We start from the raw sequence: 22585 nt of genomic DNA on the forward strand, positions 1-22585 counted from the left end.
ATAGGCCGGGCGCGGTGGCTCACGCCTATAATCCCAGCACTTTGGGAGGCCAAGGCGGGAGAATCAAGAGGTCAAGAGTTTGAGACCAGCCTGCTCAACATGGCAAAACCCTGTCTCTACTAAAAAATACAAAAAATTAGCCGGGCGTGGTGGTGGGCACCTGTAATCCCAGCTACTTGGGAGGATGAGGCAGGAGAATCGCTTGAACCCAGAAGGCGGAGCTGAGATAGCGCCACTGCACTCCAGCCTGGGCGACAAGAGTGAAACTCCATCTCATAAATAAATAAACAAACAAACAAACATAAAAAGATAGAGGAGTTCCTTCATCCTGCAGGAAAAAGGGGTGGGTCACGCAGCATCAGAGCTGTGAACTGAGAAATCCTAGGGAAAGCAGAGGCCAGTGCCTGAGTCCCTACTGGATGATGGGAGCAAGGGGGAAGGGTGGAGGCTCCCAGACCGGAACTCTCTGGGAGTTTTTTGGCTGGGGAACAGAAGGGAGAGCAGGAGGTCCCAAGGTAATGAAATGAAGGAGGGAGTTACAACCTCCAGCAAATTCTGGGGAAGTGAAGGGATCTGAGGATGAGGACCGGATTCTGGGACAGGGATGCTGAGCTGCTAAGTCGGGAAGAGGCTGGAAGCCAGGCACGGTGGCTCACGCCTGTAATCGCAGAGCTTTGGGAGGAGGGAGGATCGCTTGAGGACAGGAGTTCGAGACCAGCCTGAGTAACATAGCAAGACCCTGTCTCTACAAAATATTTGAAAATTATTCAGGAGTAGTGGCGAGCAACTGTAGTCCCAGCCACCCAGGAGACAGGCGGGAGGATTGCCTGAGCTCAGGAGCTCAAGGCTGCAGTGAGCTATGATTGCACCACAGCACTCCAGCCTGGGCGACAGAGCGAGACCCTGTCTCCAAAAATAATAAATAAAAAACGAGACAGGGCTGGGGCAGAGGAGGCAGCAGGGTCTCTGGGGACCCATCCCCGGGAGCGATCACGCGTGCGGAACGTCCAGGACGAGACCCCAGGGCTTCGATCCCCACGGGGCTGCTCGTGCGGGATGGGGCGGGGTCTGGGCGGGGCCCGGGCGGGGTGGGGCGGGGCCGGGGTCCCGGGGGCCGGGGCGGGGCCGGGCTGGCGCTGCGCAGCCGCGGGGCGGCCGTCGCGCATGCGGGGCTCACACGGCTGCAGCCGGCGCCGCTGCCACTCCCGGGAGCATGAAGGACCGAACCCAGGAGCTCCGCACGGTGAGTCCGGCCCCAGCGCGCGGCCGCCCGCCGCCCGCCGCCAGCGCCAACGCGCCGGACACTTCCCGCCCGGCTCCCGCGGCCAGGAGGGCGGCCGCTCCTGCGCCCCCAGCCAGGGCTGAAGGGAGCGGGGCGAGCCAGGGACCTCGACCCCCCTCCGGGTTCCGCCCCTCGGACCCACTCGGGGTCACAGGCTCGCGTGAGCTCGGCCGCGCTGACACGTGGACGGTCGGCTGGAGTCCGGGATCCTGGATAAACTTTTCAGGGCCCTCTTGATTTGGGGGGTTCGGAGGGTATGATGGGGTTTCGGTGGCGGGACCTCTTCCCCCTCCCGCAGAGCAGGCCCTGTCTCTGGCCCCCTCACTGCCCCTCATCTCTGACCTCCCGTGCCCCCTCGGTGTAGACAGACGAGGGGACCGCGGTGGGAACCTCCTTGGTGTAGACAGACGAGGGGACCGCGGTGGGCCGGTGCCGGTCCCCTGCGCGGGGCCCCGCTGCGGGGCGCGCTGCGGAAACCTGGTCGTCGGGTGGTGGCGGCCTCCTCGGGCCACCCTGGTCACCTGTGGCTCCCATCACCTGTGGCTCCCCCTCTGCTCGGTCGCAGTAGGGATCCACTGGCCGCCCCAGGTATAAGGGGGGGGCGTCACACCCGCCCCCAGTCCACCTATCCACCTTCGGGCTTCCGGGCAGCCCTGGCTGGCGTTTCCAGACCCTTCAGGGTTCCTTGTGACTTGGATCTATTTTTCTACCTGTATCTGGGAAACCCCTGGGGTGTGGCTCCTGGGGCGGGGTTTGGGGGGAGTAGGAGGATGCACAAACGTTCTGAGTCAGAGCCCACCCTGTCTTCCCAGCCCAGAGACCCCTGCAGCCTTCGTGGGTCCCCTTCCCCTGGCCTCTGCCCTTAGGGATGAGGAGCCCAGGAGGATGGTGACCGGGAGTGGAAGACAGCGACGGAAATGAAGCCTCCCTGGGTGTGTCGGGGAGGGGGGGTGGATCAAGGCTCAAGACTAGATTGAGTCTCATCTGGTCATCTGGTCCCCTGGCTGGCCACCTGGCTGGCAGCCCTGGCTGCTGATCCCTGGGAGCACCCCCCACCCCGCTCCCTCGGCTAGGAACTAGAACCCTAAGGTCCCCTCCTATGGAAAATGTCAAGTGTCCTTTGGGCATTTGACCCCACGGCTTGTCTTCTCCACCCAGAGGCTCCCTGAGTTGGAGCCTGTCTGCCCCATTATGTCATGGTTGCCTCCTGGGCATCCTGGAGCCGGGACCTGGGCTCCGCTGCCTTCATCTCCCCCACTTGCTCTGGCACCACGGCCTCCACTTTGCCTCCAGACCTGTTATTCCTGGCCGAGCGCCCAGCCCCTGGTGTAAACCCCATGAGGTTTCAAAGGAAGAAGATGGTCCCTCAAGTCGCATATGGGCCTAAACACTTCCCCCGCGGCCCCTGTGGTTGCCCTCAAGTTTCCTGAGCTCCGTTGAGTCAGAATGAGTGTTTTCCTGGTGAGGGATGGCTGTGTGGTGTAATGTGCTGATGTTTAGGCGCGTGGTAGGTTACCTGAGGGTGTGTGTGGGAACCAAGTGGTCAGGGGAACCATGGGCCCTTACATAGGATAATAGCCTCTGGCATGTCAGCCTTCATCCCCCTAGCTGAAGGGGAAACTGAGACAGAAAAGAAACACGGCTTGCCTGCTAGAGGGAGGGGTGGTAGAAAAGGGCTTTGCCTCATCCCTGAAGATAGTCAGACTCAGGCCTGGCTGACACTGGGGGATAGCCAGTGGAGCTGGGGTTGTGAAGCGTTTGAACCCAGATCTTTTTGCTCTGATGTCTGTCTCTGTTACTACCTCCTCGCCCCCTGATTAGATGGTGAAGCCAGGCTTTGCTTTGAATGGTCTGAGGCTTCCGCTCCAGACACCCCCACCCTCCCCACACAAGGCATTCAGAGCCCAGGGAGGCTGTACCCATTGCTGGGTGGCCCTGCCCAGGGAGGGCTTTCTAGCAGACAGGTGGACGGCTGGCAGGCAGGAGCCCACCCGGGGTGGGGTGAGACAGTCAGTCTTGGTGGGGCCACTGTTCCCACAGGCTGCTTTCCCTCTGGACCTAGGGTTCCCATCTGTGAAGTGGGGATGGGAAAGCCTAGAATTCAGTTTCTCGGGACGAGAAGCAGGGCTACAGGTCTCCTGACTCCAGCTCCACATTTGTAGGAGGCCTGAAGCCCCAGGAGTCAGAATTTTCAGCCCAGAATCCCCAGGAAGGAAGAGGCCAGCACTGGCTGAGCTGGACTGGGCTAGACTGGGCTGGACTGGGGCGGGCTGGGCTGGGCTGGGCTGAACAGAGATGGTGCTGGGGACAGCGGCTGTGCACCGCTCCCAGCCCTCCCTCCCTCCCTCTTCCTCCTCCTCCTCCCTCTTCTTTCTCCTTCTCCCCCACCCAACGCCACCACATTTGGAAGGAGGCGAAGAGAGCTTATTTATAAAAGTCACACTTGGGAAAGGAGCTGGCGCGTTTCCTCACTCTGCAGGCCCGGCCCAGCCCTCCAGCCTTCTCCAGCCTTCTCCAGCCTTCTCCAGCTCCCAACTCTCCCTCTGCAGATGGGGAGTGAAGGGGGTCACTGGAGACTAGCCAGGGGGCCTCAATGCTATCGCAGTCCCTCAGAGATCAGAAAGGCCACTTGCAGGTTACAGGTAACAAAGAGAGACCGAAGACAGGGCCAGGGTCACACAGCCAGGGAAAGACTTTTAGGTTAGAGCATCCCCAGGGAGCCCCACTCAGGCTGTAGCTGCCTCCTCCCCTCAACTCAGAGACTCCCTCATTTTCTTCCTGGGGACTTTGCAGAGCTGACCTTTCTCCCTGGGCCCAGAACGTGTGTTTGTCTATGTGCCAGGTCATGTGGGACAGACACATGGGACCTGTTGCAGGAGGCTGAAGACGTAGCAAGTAGGGAGAGTTGGAGCAGCACAATCCTGGAAGGCTTCCTGGAAGAAGAGACCCTGGGATAGCCCAGGAGCAGGAGCTGGATTTGAATAGGAGGAAAGAAGGTGATCCAAAGGAGGGGACAGGTTAGTGAAGGCAGAGAGATTGGAATGCTCAACCAGGAGAGAATAGCAGGTGGTCCTGACAGCTGGTGTCTGGGGCCCCCTGAAGTGCCTTGAGGTCTAGACTAGGGCCCAACTCACTGCAGCAGCCCAGGCAGGCCTGGATGGGAAGGCCCAGGGCCCTGCTTTGCCCACCAGTTTCCCCTTCTCTTTCGTTGCTGGGAAGAGTCTGGCGGTTGGGTGGCAACACTGGGCAGGTTCATCCTTAATCTCCCTCTGCTCATTTCCTCATCTGCAGAATGGAGCCAGTGTTACCTGCTTTGCAGAGTGGCAGGCACGAGAGTGTAAGAACAGGAGCCGGACAGGGCTCGCCCGATCCTTCCTCCCATTACGTCCCAGAGGTTTCCCAGCATGAACCATGCATTTGGGTACATTTTCATCTGGGGTGCAGGTGGAACGGCCTCCCGGGACCATCTAGTTCAACCTCCTATCTTACAGATCAGAAAACAGGTCCAGAAAGGGCCAGGTGTTTATCTGAGGTCACGCAGCCTGTGGGGACAGAGCCTGGCCCCTTCCACGGCCTGAAGCTGCCTCCCTGAGCCGCTCTGGGGCCCTGTGAAGGGGCAGGCTCTGCAGGGCAGGGACCTGGTGTACACACAGCTGGAGGCTGGAGACAGGGTGAGGAGGCTCAGATTGCATAGCCGTCTTTCCTGGAGACCCAGCTTGGCCTCTCGCACACCCCTGACTCAGCTCCGGGCCTCTCTGCACTAGTGATATTGACTTTGATTAGTCATTTAAAAGAAGAAGGGAAAAAAATAGCCCTCGAGGCAGACAACAGCCACTGTGCTCAGCAGTGATGAATCAACCTTGCCAGCCTGATGGCTTCCCCTGGGACAGGCCTGGAGGCTGCCTGGCCTCTGCACCTCTTGGAGGAGTCAGACTATTACATCCAGGAAGGTGTCCTGGAATCCTGGAGTCTCTGCTAGGAGAGACCACCAGGGCTGCCCCACCTCTGCCAGGTGAAGCTCAGGGCATCCAGCTCCCCGTGGTTCCAGCAGGGTCTGTTCTTCCTAGCAGTCTCCATGCTAGGGAGGTAAGGAGCACTCCCTCCCAGCCTTCCTGGTTGGAGGTGGTGTTTTTTGTTGGGTTTTTTTTTTTTTTTTTTAGACGGAGTCTCGCACTGTCTCCAGGCTGGAGTGCAATGGTGCCATCTCAGCTCATTGCAGCCTTCACCTCCTGGGTTCAAGTGATTCTCCTTCCTCAGCCTCCTGAGTAGCTGAGACTACAGGTGTGCATCACCACGCCCGGCTAATTTTTGTATTTTTAGTAGCAACGGGGTTTCACCATGTTGGGCAGGGTGGCCTCGATCTCTTGACCTCGTGATCTGCCCGCCTCGGCCTCCCAAAGTGCTGGGATTACAGGTGTAAGCCACCACACCCAGCCAATTTTTTTTTTTTTTAGACGGAGTCTCGTTCTGTCATCCAGGCTGGAGTGCAGTGGCACAATCTCGGCTCACTGCAACCTCCACCTCCCAGGTTCAAGTGATTCTCCTGCCTCACCCTACCGAGTAGCTGGGATTACAGGCATGCACCACCACACCCGGCTAATTTTTGTATTTTTAGTAGAGATGGGGTTTTGCCATGTTGACCAGGCTTGTCTTGAACTGCTAACCTCAGGTGATCCACCCACCTTGGCCTCCCGAAGTGCTGGGATTAAGGCATGAGCCACTGCACCCGGCTACCCCTATAAATTCTGATTCAGTCTCTTTGGGGTGGATCCCTGGAAGCTGTTTTTTTTGTTTTGTTTTGTTTTTAACCCCCCCAGAGGATTCTGGTGCTCGCCCAGCTTTGAGAACCGCTGAATGCAGAACAAAAAAACACCAGGATGTTAGCTGGGCTTGGGGGCTCACACCTGCAGTACCAACTACTTGGGAGGCTGAGGCGGGAAGACTGCTTGAGCTCAGGAGTTTGAGACCAGCCTGAGCAACATAGTGAGACCACCATCTCTACACAAATTTAAAATTAGCCAGGTGTGGTGGCAGGCGCCTGTAGTCCCAGCTACTCTGGAGGCTGAGGCTGGAGGATTGCTTGAGCCTGGGAGATCAAGGCTGCAGTGAGCTATGATCTTGCCACTACACTCCAGTCTGGACAACAAAGCGAGATTCTGTTTCAAAAAAAAAAAGAGCTGGGCGCGGTGGCTTATGCCTGTAATCCTAGCACTTTGGGAGACCGAGGCGGGCGGATCACCTGAGGTCAGGAATTCAAGACCAGCCTGGCCAACATGGTGAAACCCCGTCTCTACTAAAAATACAAAAACTAGCCAGGTGTGGTGCGGGTGCCTGTAATCCCAGCTACTTGGGAGGCTGAGGCAGGAGAATCGCTTGAACCTGGGAGGCGGAGATTGTGGTGAGCCGAGATTGCGCCACTGCGCTCCAGCCTGGGCAACAGAGCGAGACTCTGCCTCAAAAAAAAAAAAAAAAGTGCCAGGACAAATTGGATGTTGGTTGGATGGGAGAAGAGGAGGAAGATGGCAGATGTCCTAGGTTTCCGGCTTGGGGTTCTGCGCTAGGCAGTTCAGAGGAGGGGGCTCTGGCAAAACAGGTGGGGCCTGGTTTTGGCCAGGAGGCAGGCAAGGTGCCCGTATGATATCTGGGCACATCCGTCCGTAAGACACTTGGGCCTTTGAGTTTGTGCCCCACAGTTCCAGCTGCCACCTGCACAGCGAAGGGTTCCAAGTCCCCAACTCCAATCCAGCCCCCTCTCCAGAGCTGTGAATGCCACTCAGAAAGCATTGGTAGATCCCCAAGGGAGCTGGGCCCTAATTATTCCACAGAAATCTGTGTGTCCACTTTTGTCTTTTTGAGACAGGATCTTGCTCTGTCACCTAAGCTGGAGTGCAATGGCACGATCATAGCTCACTGCAGCCTCGACCTCCAGGGCTCAAGCAATCCTCCCACCTCAGCCTCCTGAGTAGCTGCGATTACAGATGCATGGCACCACGCCCAGCTAATTTTTGTAGCTTTTGATAGAGATGGGGTCTTGCTATGTTGCCCTGGCTGGTCTCAAACTCCTGGACTCAAGTAATCCTCCCACCTTGGCCTCCCAAAGTGCTGAGATTACCGGCGTGAGCCATCATGCCTGGCCACTTTATGTATACAGTGCCCGCCCTGGCCAGCCCAAGACACCAGGAAGACAGCATGCCAGGGTAGCCACATCACCTAGTTACATTTTGGTCAAGAGTGTGTCTGGGCTGGGAAACAGAGGAGGTGAGGGTAGCAGTGGGGCTCTGCCATCCCGCGTCCTTATCAGTTTATTCCGTGTCCAATGAGAACTGATTCTGTGTCTGAGTGAATCTGGAGGACATCTCTAGAATGCTGCCACCAGGCTCTAGCTTGGATGTGGATGAGGGTGCAGGGGCGACAGAGCCAGGAGCCATCAGAATCCCACAAACTGAAATAAGCATCAGAACAAATGAAGAAATGAAACAGGAAGAAGGTCCTTCACTCGAACCCCAAATCCACTCCACAGACAGTGGTTGGGAAGGGCTTGGGGCTTTTCTTGACAGGAAATGCTACATGATCACTTATCTGATTCCTGGCTGTATTACTAGAGGTAGATCATATAGAAAGAGGGAGGGGATGGGCCAGATCTTTGGCATTGCCCAGACCACAGTCAGCAGCAGATTCAGTTTGTGTGCTGTATGACAGGAGACAGAGGCACAGTGGAACAACTCTTGGGCAGGGGCTGTAATTTGGGGTCCCTGGGAAGGATCTGAAAGGGAAGGAATACTTAAAAAGAAAAATCTAGGGAGGATGTGGATGCCGCCTTCAGATCTATAGCAGGGGTACCCCAGGGAGAGGGAACCCACAGGTTCTTTATGGCCTGGAACCAAACCACAGGGAAGAGAAGGACTCTAACAGTTGGGGCTGCCCGAGATGGGCAGAGCTGTCTGGGGAAGCTAGTGAGCTCACTGTCACAGGAGGTATGCAAGCTGAGGCTGGCAGCTGAAGCCAGGGGGACTTTTCAGGTCCCTTAGGGCCTGAGAGTTTTCAGCCATGGCTCCAATAGGAATGTGAATGGTGTGTGGAAGAACAAGGTGCGAGATACTGATTTGGGGGGGCAGGGAGGCTTCTGGAAGGAGGTGGCATCGAGGAAGAAGGGAATGTCACCTTCATGGAATCAGCATCCCGGGCAAAGGGATGTGCCTGGGGGAAGTTGGGGGCAGAGGGTGGATTGTAGGGCCAGGAACCAGTTGTAGGTGTGGGGGAGTGGGGTCTGATCCCAGGGGAGGGCAGCAGGATAAAGAGCAGAGCTGGGGGTGAAAATTCCCAAGAACGAAGAAGTAGAAGGACGTGGGGAGGAAAGGCCCACTTCGCCCATCCCCTCTAGGTTTTGCTTGGAGCTGTGGCTGGTTTGACCATGCCTCAGAGGTCAGGCCCTCAGCCCCCCGACTGGCTTTGGGGCCAATCTCAATGCCACCTCCAGGGTAGACTTGACCTGCGTGCCCCCATCTACCCTGGCCCTGATCTCCCTTTCCCCAGCCCTACCCTCATAGACGGAGGGTCCAGAGGAGGATGCGGGCATCTCTCCTCCCAGCCCTTCTGTTAGAGAAGCTTCCTGGTCCAGCCTTCAGCCTTCTGGGAAGGTAGCAGGTCAGAGCTGGCCGGATGCCTGGAGAAGATCTGCCCTCATTACACAGATGGGCAAGCTGAGGTCAAGAGAGGCACCAGACAGGTGCCAGGGGTCTCTGAGGGCAGGACAGGGGTTCGGTGGGGCTGGCAGTGACGCTCGTCTCTGGCCACGGAAAAGGAGCTGGATAATTCTCCATCCACCCTTTGTCATCTACCCTGATCCTCTGAGCACCAGGGCAGAGAGGGCAGGACACTGAATGGCAGGAGCTCCTGGGGCCACTTCCCAACCTGGCAGCCTGCCCAGGAGGAGGAACTGGGCTCCTCCTGGCAGTGCTCTGCCTCAGTTTCCCTAGGGAGGGCTCCTCTGACTCAACTCCTAGGCCTGTCACGGTCTAAAAGCGTGAAAACGGCTCCTGGATTTTCTGTGTCTGTGGGGAGCTTGGTGGGGGAGGGGGTACCACCTGGTGACAGCCCCAGGTACTCGGTGGGGAGTGGGAACGAGGATTTATTTTAGCTGCTGGGGAGGTGGTATGATATCTTAAAGAGAGGAGGCCCCTCTGAGCCGCCTCTATCAAAGCTCCTAACTACCCCCTCTCCCCATGAGTCCCCACTTTGATGGAGTGATGTGAGCCCCTCACAGAACATGCTCAGGCCGGGCATGGTGGCGGCTCACACCTATACTCCCAGCACTTTGGGAAGCCAAGGTGGGAAGATCACTTGAGCCCAAGAGTTTGAGACCAGACTGGGCAACATAGTTTGACCCTGTCGCTACAAAAAAAAAAAAAATCAAAAAGTAGCTGGGTGTGGTGGCATGCATCTGATGCATCTGTAGTCCCAGCTGCTTGGGAGGCTGAAGTGAAAGGATGGCTTGAGCCCGGGAGGTTGAGGCTACAGGGAGTTATGATTGTGCCACTGCACTCCAGCCTGGGTGACAGAGCGAGACCCTGTCTCAATCAATCAATCGGTCCATCCATCAATCAAACAAACATACCTGCCCTGCTTCCCCACTTTTTCTCAGCCCTCCCTCCATGCAGCCAGGTGTCACTGTCCCCATTTCACAGAAGAGTAAACAGAGCCAGAGGGGTTAAGGCCCAGCCTGATGAGTCCCATCAGTTCTCTCAGCCCCTCAACCTCCACCTGCCTCCGTCCTGACCAGAGAGCACCGAGGTGGGGTCAGTGCTGAGCCAGTCAGTGGCCACTCCCGTGAGGCACTCAGAAATGAGGTGGGAACAAGATCAGATGTGGTGGTTCACGCCTGTAATCCCAGTACTTTGGGAGGCCAAGGCGGGCGGATCACCTGAGGTCAGGAGTTCGAGACCAGCCTGGCCAACATAGTGAAACCCGTCTCTACTAAAAATACAAAAATTAGCTGGGCATGGTGGCATGCACCTGTAATCCCAGCTACTCAGGAGGCTGAGGCAGGAGAATTGCTTGAACCCAGGAGGTGGAGGTTGCAGTGAGCCAAGATCACACCACTGCACTCCAGCCTAGGTGACAGTGCGAGACTCTCTCAAAAAATTAAAAAATAAAAATAAAAGAGGTGGGAACAAGCCCTGAGCCCCAGGCTGAGAGACCTCAGTCCCTGCCCCAGGGTGGCCACCCCGGATATCCTTGCCTTGGCTGCAGAGAGAGACCTGGCCTTGCCAGCAGCGTGGGCTGACCCTGGCCTACTGGCGGTATGAGGCAGACAGTAATAATTGTGCGCAGCATGCCGGGAAGTCAGAAGTATAATTACCCCTGCCCCACGATGGGGGTGGCTTTTGTACAGCTGGTCCTGGGACAGTGGAGTGGGGCTTGTAACTGTGGCTGAGGCCTAAGGCAGGACCCAAGCCAAGTGGCAACATGACTGTCCCCTTGTGCCTGCTGGGCCCAGGTCTGGGGACTGGAAGGAGGCAGACCGAGGTCCAATGGCAAGACCGACAGGGAGGCCAAGTGCAGTGGCTCACACCTACAATCCCAGTGCTTTGGAAGGCTGAGGCAGGAGGATCGCTTGAGGCCAGGAGTTCAAGACCAGCCTGGGTAACACAGTGAGACCCCCGTCTCTACAAAAATAAAAATTAAATTTAAAAACTGTTTTAAAAAGAGACTCACAGGAGATTCCTAAGAGATCTGATCCGTGCCACCTCGGGACTGGGGTTTAGTGGTGCCCAGGCCTGGGACACAGTAGGCAGGTCTCCCCTTATAGGGCCCACTCTGGAAAGGGAGCTTGGGACCTCTGGGCTCCACCTGAATTAAAACCACTGGAGCCAGGCATGGTTGTGGAAACCTATAATTCCAGCTACTCGGGATGCTGAGTTGGGAGGATCGCTTGAGCCCAGGTGTTCAAGGCTGCAGTGAGCTGTGATTGCACCCCTGCACTCCAGCCTGGGTGACACAGCAAGACCTCAACTCTACAAATGTGTGTATGTGTTTGTGTGTGTAAACCACAGGGCCAGGAGAGTAGAGAATGCACTTTCCAGGCAGCTGTCCTAGGGGCCTAGGGGACCCAGAGGGCCCAGACAGAGCGGCCAGCCCCAGGCTCGCTTGCCTCCCCAGCCACAGGGAGGGGGCAGGCAGATAGGTGAGGGAGGAAGTCCCTGGCCCAGAGGCTGAGACTTGGCCTTGACACCAGTGTATCAGGCAAGGTTCCTCTCTCTGTGCCAGGCCCCCAGTGGTCCTCCAGATCTTACTGTGGCTGGGAGCAGAACAGCCAGGCCTGTTCTTGTCCCTGCCCAGAGGCCCCCAGGGAGAGGGGGAGGGGCGGGGCCCTGGCGCTGTACCCTGGGCACCTGCGTGTGTACAGGTGGGTCCTGAACATACGTCCGCTCATGTGTGCACAACCCCGCACAGGCCAAGGACAGCGATGATGATGATGATGTCGCTGTCACCGTGGACCGAGACCGCTTCATGGATGAGTTCTTTGAGCAGGTGGGAGCCAGCACACCCCACCCTTCCCGCACACTGGCAGAACTTGGGGGGCCACTCTCGCCTCTGAGCCAGGTTCAGTGCTCTTTCATACCTGCACCTGGCTCAGCAGCTCCGGGGCGCCAACGAATGAACCATTTTGAGGGTGAATAGATGGAAGCTCAGAGTGGAGCTAAATCTGGGATCACACTCCTCCCCATCTGGGTCTGGAAGGACGCACCCCCACTGCACCCCAGCACCCGGAGCCTGGCCCGTCCTCCCCCTGAGCCCTGACCGCAGCCCTACTCTGGGCCATCTCTGGGCCCCAGAAGCCTCCTCCCCTGATTTCCTTCTCCTGACCACCTGGCCTTGGTCCGCAGGTGGAGGAGATTCGAGGCTTCATTGACAAGATCGCAGAGAACGTGGAGGAGGTGAAGCGGAAGCACAGTGCCATCCTGGCATCCCCCAACCCCGATGAGAGTGAGTGTGTGGGGCGGGGGACGGGTTTCAGGCCCCACAAGCCTCGGGAAGGGGCTGCTGCCAGGGAGGCCTCACGGGACCTCTGCAGCCTTCATGGCTGGTGGGCTTAGGAGTATCTGGGCGGGCCAGGGTCAGGAGGGTTTCACGAGAAGCCTTGGGAAATGCAGCTGTCCCCGGCTTGGAACTGGGGGGTCAGTACCGAGCATCCCAGGCCGGCCAGACCAGGTCTCCATGAAAGACTTGGGTGATGGGAGAGGCGATCGGCCCCGCCCTTCCCAGGTGAACTGGCCTTTTTTTTCTTTTTTTCTTTTTTTGAGATGGAGTCTTGCTCTGTCGCCAGGCTGGAGTGCAGTGGCACAATCTCAGCTCACTGCCACCTCTGCCTTCCGGGTTCAAGCGATTCCCCTGCCTCAGCCTCCCAAGTAGCTGGGATTACAGGCACGCGCCACCATGCCCGGCTAATTTTTTGTATTTTAGTAGAGATGGGGTTTCACCATGTTGGCCAAGACGGTCTTGATCTCCTGACCTCGTGATCCACCTGCTTCAGCCTCCCAAAGTGCTGGGATTACAGGCATGAGCCACCGCGCCCGGCCAAACTGGCTTTTTTCCTTTTTTCTTTTCTTTTTTCTTTTTTCTTTTTTTCAAGACGGAGTCTTGCTCTGTCACCCAGGCTGGAGTGCAGTGGTGCCATCTCGGCTCACTGCAACCTCCGCCTCCCAGGTTCAAGCAATTCTCCTACGTCAGCCTCCCGAGTAGCTGGGATTACAGGCATGCGCCACCATGCCCGGCTAATTTTTGGTATTTTTAGTAAAGATGGGGTTTCTCCATATTGGTCAGGCTGGTCTCGAACTCCCGACCTCAGGTGATCCGCCCGCCTCGGCCTCCCAAAGTGCTGGGATTACAGGCATGAGCCCCCACGCCCAGCACCAAGAAGGTGTTTTTTTTCATTTCGAACTGGCTTTTTTCTAAGGCAACTGGGCTGGCTGCAGCCCTGGGCTTCTGGGAGCGAGGGAAGGAAGGAGGGAAGGAGGAAGCTGTCTGTGATCAATAGGAAGGCCTCTCGGTCCAGCCCCGCCCCTCCCCTCGCCTCCCAGGGGAGCAGATGGCAGCTCTAAGTCGTCAGCGCTGTGGGAGGGCAAGCTGGCCAAGCAGGCAGAGCTTCCGGAAGGAGCTGGCAGCCCTGGCACCTGGCCATGTGGCACCCCGGGGCGGGCATTCTCAGGGCTCCAGGAAGTCACCCCTCTCCCTCCACACTGGGAGCCTGTGTGTCAGGCTCGCACTCTGTCCCCAGACAGGTCCCCCTGACCCGGTCCTCACGTTCCTGTTGAGATGTTGGTTACTACACTGAGAGATGCCAGGCTGATGGCATAGGTGCCCTTCCCTGGAGGGGGGCTCACCGTGAGCCCCAGGGATGCAGCCATCAGGTGTTTGAGGGAGGCAAGCGCTGGCCACCCAGGTGCCCGGGGTCAGATTTTCTTCTCACCTCCAGCACGGCCTCCTGGTCTATGACCCCTCACCCCCAAGCCCACTGGCATCTTCAAGAACCCAGAGTAAATCTTTTCACAGCCCCAAAGTGTGCATGAACCCAGGTCAGTGCCACACCAACTAAGCCAGTGCCCCGCCCTCAGAAGGCAAAATGGGTCAGGTGGGAGCAGGGTGGACTGCCTCAGGAAGGGCAGGAGGGAGAGAGGGACGTCCAGGGCTCACCACGCTGTGCTCCTTGCCTGAGAGATTTGTTGGATGGCAGCATGAGACGGATGTCTGTGCGCCCAGAGGTATCTGGGTCACTGTGTGTCCCTCTGTGGGCTGTTCCTGCTCAGGGTCAGGAGGTGGCTGATTGTGGGGTGGGGACGGAGGGCTCTAAAGAGCAGGGGAGTGGGTCTCTCACTGCTGGCAGGTGGGGCGGGCATGGGGCAGCAGAGCTGTCTGCTCCACACCTTGGGCTCCTGCAGGCCACCTCCTGCACCGTCTCCTGCTGCGGTGTCATGCACAGTCATAGGGACCGGTTCTGAGTCACCACCCGTGAGCTGAGCAGTTGAGACCTGGCGGAGTCCCAGGCTCTCGCTAAGAGGAGGGGGCTCATGTTGGGGGTTCTAGGGCACAGGCGGCACAGAGTTAAGGAGAAGTCTCAAGGAAAGATGGCAATGAGTGGGGGGCTCTCCCGGGCAAGGCAGGCTCTGCCTCCTCTGGGGGCTGCCATCCGGCCTGGGCTATTTTGGGTCTGAGCAAAAGAGGCTGAGACGTCAGAGCAGCTGGTAACCGACTTTTCCTTTGTTCCTACGGATGAGGCGCCCTCCTCCGCGCCTCGGAACCCCCCCTTCCCCGCTCCACCTCACTGCATTCCACTTGGGAGGTGACCCCATCCGGGGCCTTCCTGATAGACCACTCTCAACACCCCTCCAGGACAAACCCCAGCCCCAGGGGCAAGCAGAGGGGCGGGTGGGAAGGTGATAGCCAGAGCTCAGTCCCGGCTTCTCTCGGGGCAGAGTCCTGGGGGTGTCCTGAGACTGGGGTGTTGCCAGGAGCACCCCCAGGGGAGGCAGCTGTCTTGTCCCACTTTTCCATCCAGCTCCTCTCAGGCAGGGGGGCAAGCTGGGCACCCCCATGGCCTCTGCCAGCTTTAGGGAGATGGTTCTAGTTGAAACAAGGGCCACAAAACACTATGTCACCACCCTCGTCCAATTTCACCAGGGCCCCAGCTACCTGCCACGGCCAGGGCCAACTGTGCCCACCTCTTTGGACCTGAGGGCCCACATCAGCGCCCACCCAGGCCATCCACCCCTTGCCCCCTTCCGCCCGCCAGGTACTTAGCACCCAGGGAGGCGTAGCTTTGTGGGAACAGCAAGGTCTGCCCCACCCAGAGTGTTTGCGCATATGACTCAGGGAGTGTGGGGTGGTCCCCTGTCAACCCCCTGGCTGGCTGCGTACCCTCCTGAGCCACCAGGTAACACCAGGTGAGCCCACACCGCCCCCCCACCCCTTCAACTCCAGCAAGCATCAAGTCACTGTTCCCGGCGCCAACTCCAGCATCGCCAGCTGCTCCACAATTACTTCTGCCTTAAATTTAGACCCATCTGTTATCTCCAGGGGGTGGGGGCGCCAGCAAAGGAGGAAGGGAGGCTCCTCCGAAGACAGAACAAGAGGGGGTGAAGCTGCAGCTGGTGCAGCCCTGGCCCAGAATTGGGGGAGGGGGGCGGGCAGGCAGAGCCTTAGCCAGGGGAACAGCGGAGAACCGGGATCTTCCCAGAGCCTCCCACTGGGCCCCCTGGGCTGGAGGCTGAGCCTGCACGTCAGTCCCCGGAGCCTAGGAGGCCTACCCCCACCCTTTCTACCTCCCCAGAGACGAAGGAGGAGCTGGAAGAACTCATGTCCGACATAAAGAAGACAGCAAACAAAGTTCGTTCCAAGTTAAAGAGTGAGTCAGGCTTGTCTGGGGGTGGGTGGGGGGCATTCTAGGCCTGCTTCCTCTGCGGAGCCCATGGGGTTTTGCTCGCCCTGAGGGGGTGCGCCGGATCTTGCTTTCCTTTCTGAGGGTGGCGTCATGTGCCCATTCACTCAACAGCTACTTGGCAAGGCCCGTTGGTGCCAGACTCTAGGCTGGGCCCAGGGACACACCCACCCAAGGCTTTGGCGAGGGAGGGCTCCACTCTGGATGGGCACTGCCCCTCACCTCTGCTAAAGAGGGTTGAAGAAGTGGCCAGTACTTCCTGGTCTCGTGCAGAAGCCCGGTATTCTGGGTGAACAGACACGTGCACCCCATGAGTGCCAAGGCCTCGGGGCCACATGCCCTGCAGGAGGGGCCACCTGGCTCTCCCCGCTGTGGGCATGGTCCCTCGTACACAGCCTTTCTGAGCAGAAAAGGAGTGGTACCCAGGCATAGGGTGGCCGGAGCTACCAGACCTCACACACACGCAGAGCTTGGAGTGGGTGTGCATTTACACACGTGCACACACCACACAGCGTCACAGCTGGAAGGGCCTCTGTAGGCCCCTCCTCCATCGGTGCCTGGCACTGATCCCACCAGCCACAGGCCACACACATACCCTAGGGGATGTGGGGAGGTGGATAGATGCTGGGTGTGCGGGTAGGGGACGGGGTTGAAGGGGCCTGGTTATGACTCAGCAGCCACCTGTGCCCCCAGGCATCGAGCAGTCCATCGAGCAAGAGGAAGGCCTGAACCGCTCCTCCGCTGACCTGAGGATCCGGAAGACACAGGTGCGGCCACGGAGTCTAGGATGGGCGGGCACCTGAGTCTCTGGGTCGGTCCCCGCAGGGCCTGACCCCTGCACCTCCATCTCGGGCCCCCAGCACTCCACGCTGTCCAGAAAGTTTGTGGAGGTCATGTCGGAGTACAACGCCACGCAGTCCGACTACCGCGAGCGCTGCAAAGGCCGCATCCAGAGGCAGCTGGAGATCAGTGAGCTGGGGGTGGGGCCTGGGGCGGGGGGCGGGGCCTGGAGCCTGGAGGGGCGGGGCCCGAGGCTGCTGCTGAGTGCGTGGCTCGAGGCTGCTGCTTAGTTAGGGGCCGGAGGCGGGTGGCCCGAGGCAGCTGCTGAGTTAGGGGCTGGAGGGGCGGGGGCCTGAGGCAGCTGCTGTGTTAAGGGCCGGGGGGGCGGGGCCTGAGGCTGCCGCTGAGCTCGGGGCTGGGGGGAGCCCGGGCCTGGGACTGGAGGGGGCGGGGCCCAATGCTGCTGCTGAACTCCCCGGAGAGGGCTGGGCTCAGTGTGACCCCACTCGCTTGCAGCCGGCAGGACCACAACCAGTGAGGAGCTGGAGGACATGCTGGAGAGTGGGAACCCCGCCATCTTTGCCTCTGGGGTGAGTGTAGGCCTCATCCCTCCTGCCATGACCCCCTCACCATGTTCCCCACGTCCATGACCCCTAGTGCTGGGTCTGGACAGTATTTGGACACAGACCCCTTGTAAGGCAGGTTTTAGGGAAGGAAGAGTCCCAGAGAGGGGAAAACACCAGGCTGAGGTCACATAAATGTCAGCGGCAAAGGTGGACTCAAGACCCCTGTCTCCTGATGCCTCCCAGTTGGACCCACTTTCGCCGGCGGCCAGCGGCTCCTCCTCTTATCCGTGGGCCCTTTTCCTCTCCTGGAGGACATTTGGCCATTTCTGTGTTCACGTGAAGCCGGGCAGGGGTGCTCCCTGAAGGACGTGGCACACAGGTGTTCGAGGCAGGCTTGGGGCTGTGAGTTCCAGGAGAGAGGGGAGGAGCAGTCACATTCAATGTGGGGGAAGGGACGGGAGAAAGGCAGTTCCAGGCTTGGGTCCACGGGGCAGTCAACTTCGGCTCTGCAAAATGCTGGTGATAAGGACTGTCACTGAGCACTCGCTCTGTGGCCAGCACAGGTGGAAAGTGTCACTAGCCCCAGGTTACAGGTAGGAGATTGGCTTGCAGAGAAATTAGGTAACAGCTAGCATGTGGCAGAGCCAGGTAGCAAGGCGGGGAAGGCTGCGGCTTGGGAGGAAGCCTCGGGCCCCCTTCCGGAGCAGCTCTGCCCACCCCAAACGCCCTCCCCCTCGGCCCTCTGCCCTGCCCCTCAGCAAGCCTCTGGGTCCCAGCCCCCTGCTCCCACCCCCAGATCATCATGGACTCCAGCATCTCGAAGCAGGCTCTGAGCGAGATTGAGACGCGGCACAGTGAGATCATCAAGCTGGAGAACAGCATCCGTGAGCTACACGACATGTTCATGGACATGGCCATGCTCGTGGAGAGCCAGGTGAGTGCCGGGCCCCCCTGCCCTCCACTCCAGCCCACACCAGCACCCAGGGCTGCACTAACCTCGCCCTTTCTGCCCGACACGCTGCCCTGCCGGGGAGGGACCAAGTTCTCAGGTAACCAATCACCCGCTGTTGAAACTGCCGCCAGGGCCCTGCCCACCCGAAGGTCCCTGTCCTCTGCATGGCTCTGCTTGAGCTTCAAGGACCCCAGGCCCTGCATGGCCCCACCCCCTATACCCCGCCGTCTCTCATTCCCCTACTACTGTTTCCTCATGGGGCCACTGTGGGCCACGCATTTCGCCAGAGACTGAAGGCATAGCAGTGACCAGGACAGCTCAGGGACCTGCTTCCTGGAGTGAATGGCTGTTGGGCAAAAGAGTTGCCTAAGAACAAATCGAAGGTTCTCCAGTGGGGCTCAAACTTGAATGAGTCACCTGGAGGACTTGTAAGTTTCCAGGTCCCCGTCCCAGAGACTGGCAGCTGAGGTGAAGGTCCAGGAAGGTGCCTCTCTGACAAGCTCAAAGGTGGTGCCACCACCACTGTGGTTCCAAAGTTACACAGAGTAACACCGTGACCACGATGGGGCGGCTGCCTTTGTTGGAGTGAGTGGTCAAGGAAGGCCTCTCAGGAGGGGGCATTTGAGCTGATGCCAAAAAAGGGGGAAAAGGAGCCAGCTGTGAAGACTTCGCAGCGGAGATGAAGAGCTGGCCCCAGCAACACTAAGGTCCCAAGCCCAGCAAGACCCAGACTTATTTCAGGAACAGAAAAAGGAGGTCCTTGCTGCTGGGGCACAAGGAGTGGTCGGAGCTGAGATGAAGCTGGAGATGAGGTGGACGGGGCCTTGGCAGGCAGTGTGCTGGGGAATTTGCGGTCTCTTCTAGATTGGAGGGGGTTTGGGTTGTTTGTTTTGTTTTAGCAAAAGATGGGATCTTGCTGTGTTGCCCAGGCTGGTCTCGGAACTCCTGGGCTCAAGTGATCCTCTCACCTCAGCCTCCCAAAGTGCTGGGATCATAGATGTGAGCCACAGCACCCAGCCAGGTTGGAATGTGTTAAGTATGGGAGTGATGTGGCCTTGGTTAGGAAGTACGGAGGCCGTCAGGAGGCTGCCGCTGCCGCCATCTGGTGAGAAACAGACCATGGTGACGTGGACGCCAGTGAAGGCAACCGATGGACTTGGAGAGGGAGACACGCCCTAGGAGTCTTGTGGGGCAGTGTCATGGTCAGATTGGCCTCTGGGGGCAGCATGGGACCAGATCACAGGGCTCAAAAGGGCTGTGGGCTGGGCAGGGGGTTCTATTTTTTTTTCTTTTTCTTTTTTTGAGACGGAGTCTCACTCTGTCACCAGGCTGGAGTGCAGTGGCAGGATTTCAGTTCACTGCAACCTCTGCCTCCCAGGTTCAACCAGTTCTCCTGCCTCAGCCTCCTGAGTAGCTGAGACTACAGGTGCTCGCCACCACGCCCAGCTAATTTTTGTATTTTTAGTAGAGATGGGGTTTCACCATGTTGGCCAGGATGGTCTCGAACTCCTGACTTCAAGTTCTTAAAGACTGAAGACCCCAGACAGCAGACAGAGCTGGATGGAGCTGTCATGCCTGAGGATGGGGGTGTGGGCAGGCTCACCTGTGGCCACCTCAGGAGCTATGGCCAGGGCAGGACCAGACTCCAGCATACCCACTCCTGCTCCCACCTTCCTCTGCCTGGCACTGCCACGTCTCTGACAGTGTTCTCTGCATGGTCCCCAACCCTCAGCTGAGACTGCATGGCCAGCTCCACCCCCAGGATTGCTGCTCTGCAGGGAAATGTGGGAGCTGCCTTGGGGAGCCTGCCTGGCCCTCTACACCCCACCCAGGGTACCTGGCCCAGGTGAGAAGCTGTACTCTAACCTCCTCACGCCCCCTTTTTGTCTCTAGCCTCAGGGTGCTTTCCTGAAGTCCTGCCCCGAGCCCCAACCCAACCCTGAGGAGGGGGCCCTCTGGAGCTCGGGTGCCCCCGGCCCCGCAGGGAGAGATGATTGACAGGATCGAGTACAATGTGGAACACGCGGTAGACTATGTGGAGAGGGCCGTGTCTGACACCAAGAAGGCCGTCAAGTACCAGAGCAAGGCGCGCCGGGTCAGTAGCCCAGCCCTGCCCAAGGCCATGCCCCAGCACCCATTAGGGACCCCCAACCATCCCACATCCCTCCCCATCCCACCTCTCTCCCTTCTCTCAGGAGCTCCCCATGACAGCCCCCTCCCAGGCCGTCACCTTCCCCTGCTTGGATCCCCCCCGACTGTCCAGTCCTCAGCCTTTGCCATAGTCCCACCCCACCTGCCGCCACCACTGTCTGAGGCCTCTCCTGCCCGCTTCCCATGCAGAAGAAAATCATGATCATCATCTGCTGTGTGATCCTGGGCATCGTCATCGCCTCCACTGTTGGAGGCATCTTCGCCTAGAAGCCACCCAAACTGCCACTCCACTCCAGGTGGGCCACTCCAAGGAGGCCCTGGCTGCTGCCACCTGGCTGGGCTGCCCTCCCAACCCCCGCCTCTGGCTCAGAGCACCCTCCCTCCCGGCCCCCATGCTCCCTTCTCTGCCATGGGCCCTCCGTCCCCGCCCCGTGTCGTGTGCATGATCTCTGTGAGTGTGCGTCTGTACGGGAAGAGGCAGAGGGAGGCAGCCAGCGGGGCGTGATGCAGTGTGCACAGCGAGGAGCAGACCCAGGCAGGGCCGCCAGGGTGACACAGGCCACCCTTCCTTGCCTTCAGTAACTCGGTGGGCCCGGTTTCTGCTCTTCCCTGGGGACCCTAACCTCGCCTCCAGCTGACCTGCCCTGTCCTCTGGCCTCTCCAGCTGTCCCCACAAGCAGAGCCCTGAGGGGTGGGGACCAGCTGGCCACATGGTGCTGCTTTTCAGGTTAGGGGAGAGGTGGCCCTGAGGGACAGCCCAGCTCTGAGTCTCAGTCGCTGATCACTGCCAGGGAGGCTCAGGCTGCCATGGCTCCAGGCTCCCTCCCCTGCCTAGGGGCAAAGTCCATCGGGTCCTGGGCCTCAGCTTCCCTTCCCACATTCCTCCAGCCCCAGGAGCAACCCCTTGGGCTAGGTCTGACCCCAGGTGTCCCTCTGGAAGGGGCTGGCTGGTGCCCTATTTCCAGCCACCCCAGCAGCTAGGGAGGCAAAGCAGGCTGCAGTCAGTCCCTCGAGCCAGCGTTGCATGTTTGGGATGGTGGCTCCTGTTGTCTTGCGCTCTGGGAAGTCAGATGTCATTTCAGGCCTGCAGTCTCATCCTGCCCTTGCCATCCTCCCATCGATGTGCCACGTGGGTGTCAGGTGTCCCAGATGCAGTATTCGGCAGCCAGCCGGGGAGGGCTACCTCCTCCTCCTCACCACCTTGGGGCTTCTCATGGGAAATGTGCCCCCGCCCCAGGACCCTCTCCCTCGTGGACAGGCAGGGAGATGCATGCGAGTGCATGCAGCAGGGGATGGGGCCGTGTCCGTGTGCCCCACCCTCCCTCGGCTTTACTCCTGCCCAGTGACTGTGACCACTGTCCGTGTTGCCTTCTTGAACAGCGATTCCCCCCAACCCCTTCACCAAAGGTCTTGGTACAACCAGCTGCCCATTTTGTGAAATTTTTATGTAGAATAAACATTTGTATCTGTACCAGGCCTCTGTTGTAGATTTCCTCCCCAGGTCTCCTGGGGGAAAACCTTAGGAGGGTTCTCACTATTGCCCAAGCTGGCCTCCCACCTCAGCCTCCCACAGAGCTGGGACCACAGGTTGTGCCTGGCCTGGCTGCTCTAGACTTCTTGCCATCTGCAGTGTCACAGTCTTAGAACCTGAGGATGAATGAATGTGGCACTAAGAGGAAGGGCTCAGAGGCGAGGATCCCAACTCAGCCTCAACCCCACCCTGGGCCTTCAACTTCCTCAGACCTGTCTCTGGCCGTGCAGTGGAAAACATCCAGGCCTTATTCCCTGAGAACAGGCCCAGAGGCCACTCTCAAGGCCTGGAATCTGACACCTGCAGGAAACCCCACTGCAGGGCTTAGATCCTCAGGCCCCAAGCCTCACCCCACTCCCAGACACCCAGCCCCTCGGGCCCCGGCACCCATTCCCTAATGTCTTAAGCTGCTGAACACCTAATCCAGCTCTGTACTGCAATGCCCAGGATCTTGCCCCTCTTCCCACATGGACCAAAAGGCTCAAGCAACCATTACACCTCCTCTCCTATCACAGCCAGCTGGACAGTCCCACACTACCCCAGAGCAGGACCTTCCCTTTCCAACCACTAGTGACAGGACAAGAGATCAGCCCAAGACATCCAAGCACTGGGCTGGTGGGCAGCTGACCGTGCAGCTCAGTGCCACAGTTCAGGCTGGGGCCGCTGGACTGGCAAGGCCTTCACAGGAAGGGAAAACGGACTGGCCAGCAGGCACCACGAACACATTTCATGTGGGCCCTCTTCCCAACTTTGCTTGGTGTGATTATGATACAATTATATATAAGCCCTAAATTAAAGGACTCTGTGTTCCTTGCAAATGGAAAGAATGCTTTCATCTAAGTGTTTTTAAATCTGATTCCTGCCTGGGGAGTCGAGCAGTAGCCCACCA

General features: G+C 58.8%; 1 protein-coding gene across 2 annotated transcripts; it reads left to right on the top strand.

Moving 5' to 3' along the window:
* The first annotated feature begins 1135 nt into the window (after positions 1-1135).
* Positions 1136-21636, top strand: STX1A (syntaxin 1A). 2 transcript variants are annotated; one of them, XM_016945270.3, is made up of 10 exons: positions 1136-1243; positions 11735-11812; positions 12169-12268; positions 15609-15683; positions 16410-16483; positions 16577-16685; positions 17013-17086; positions 17859-17996; positions 19999-20109; positions 20355-21636. In XM_016945270.3, the coding sequence occupies exons 1-10, from the start codon at positions 1214-1216 to the stop codon at positions 20430-20432; spliced, it is 867 nt and encodes a 288-aa protein (XP_016800759.1). In that variant the 5' UTR covers positions 1136-1213; the 3' UTR covers positions 20433-21636. The 2 variants fall into 2 exon arrangements, with proteins under 2 accessions (XP_016800759.1, XP_054511768.1); XM_054655793.1 differs by lacking the exon at positions 20355-21636 and having other exon boundaries at positions 19908-20109.
* The last annotated feature ends 949 nt before the right edge of the window (positions 21637-22585 follow it).

Source organism: Pan troglodytes, chromosome 6 (assembly GCF_028858775.2).
Source record: "Pan troglodytes isolate AG18354 chromosome 6, NHGRI_mPanTro3-v2.0_pri, whole genome shotgun sequence".
In the NCBI taxonomy this organism is placed as follows: Eukaryota; Metazoa; Chordata; class Mammalia; order Primates; family Hominidae; genus Pan; species Pan troglodytes.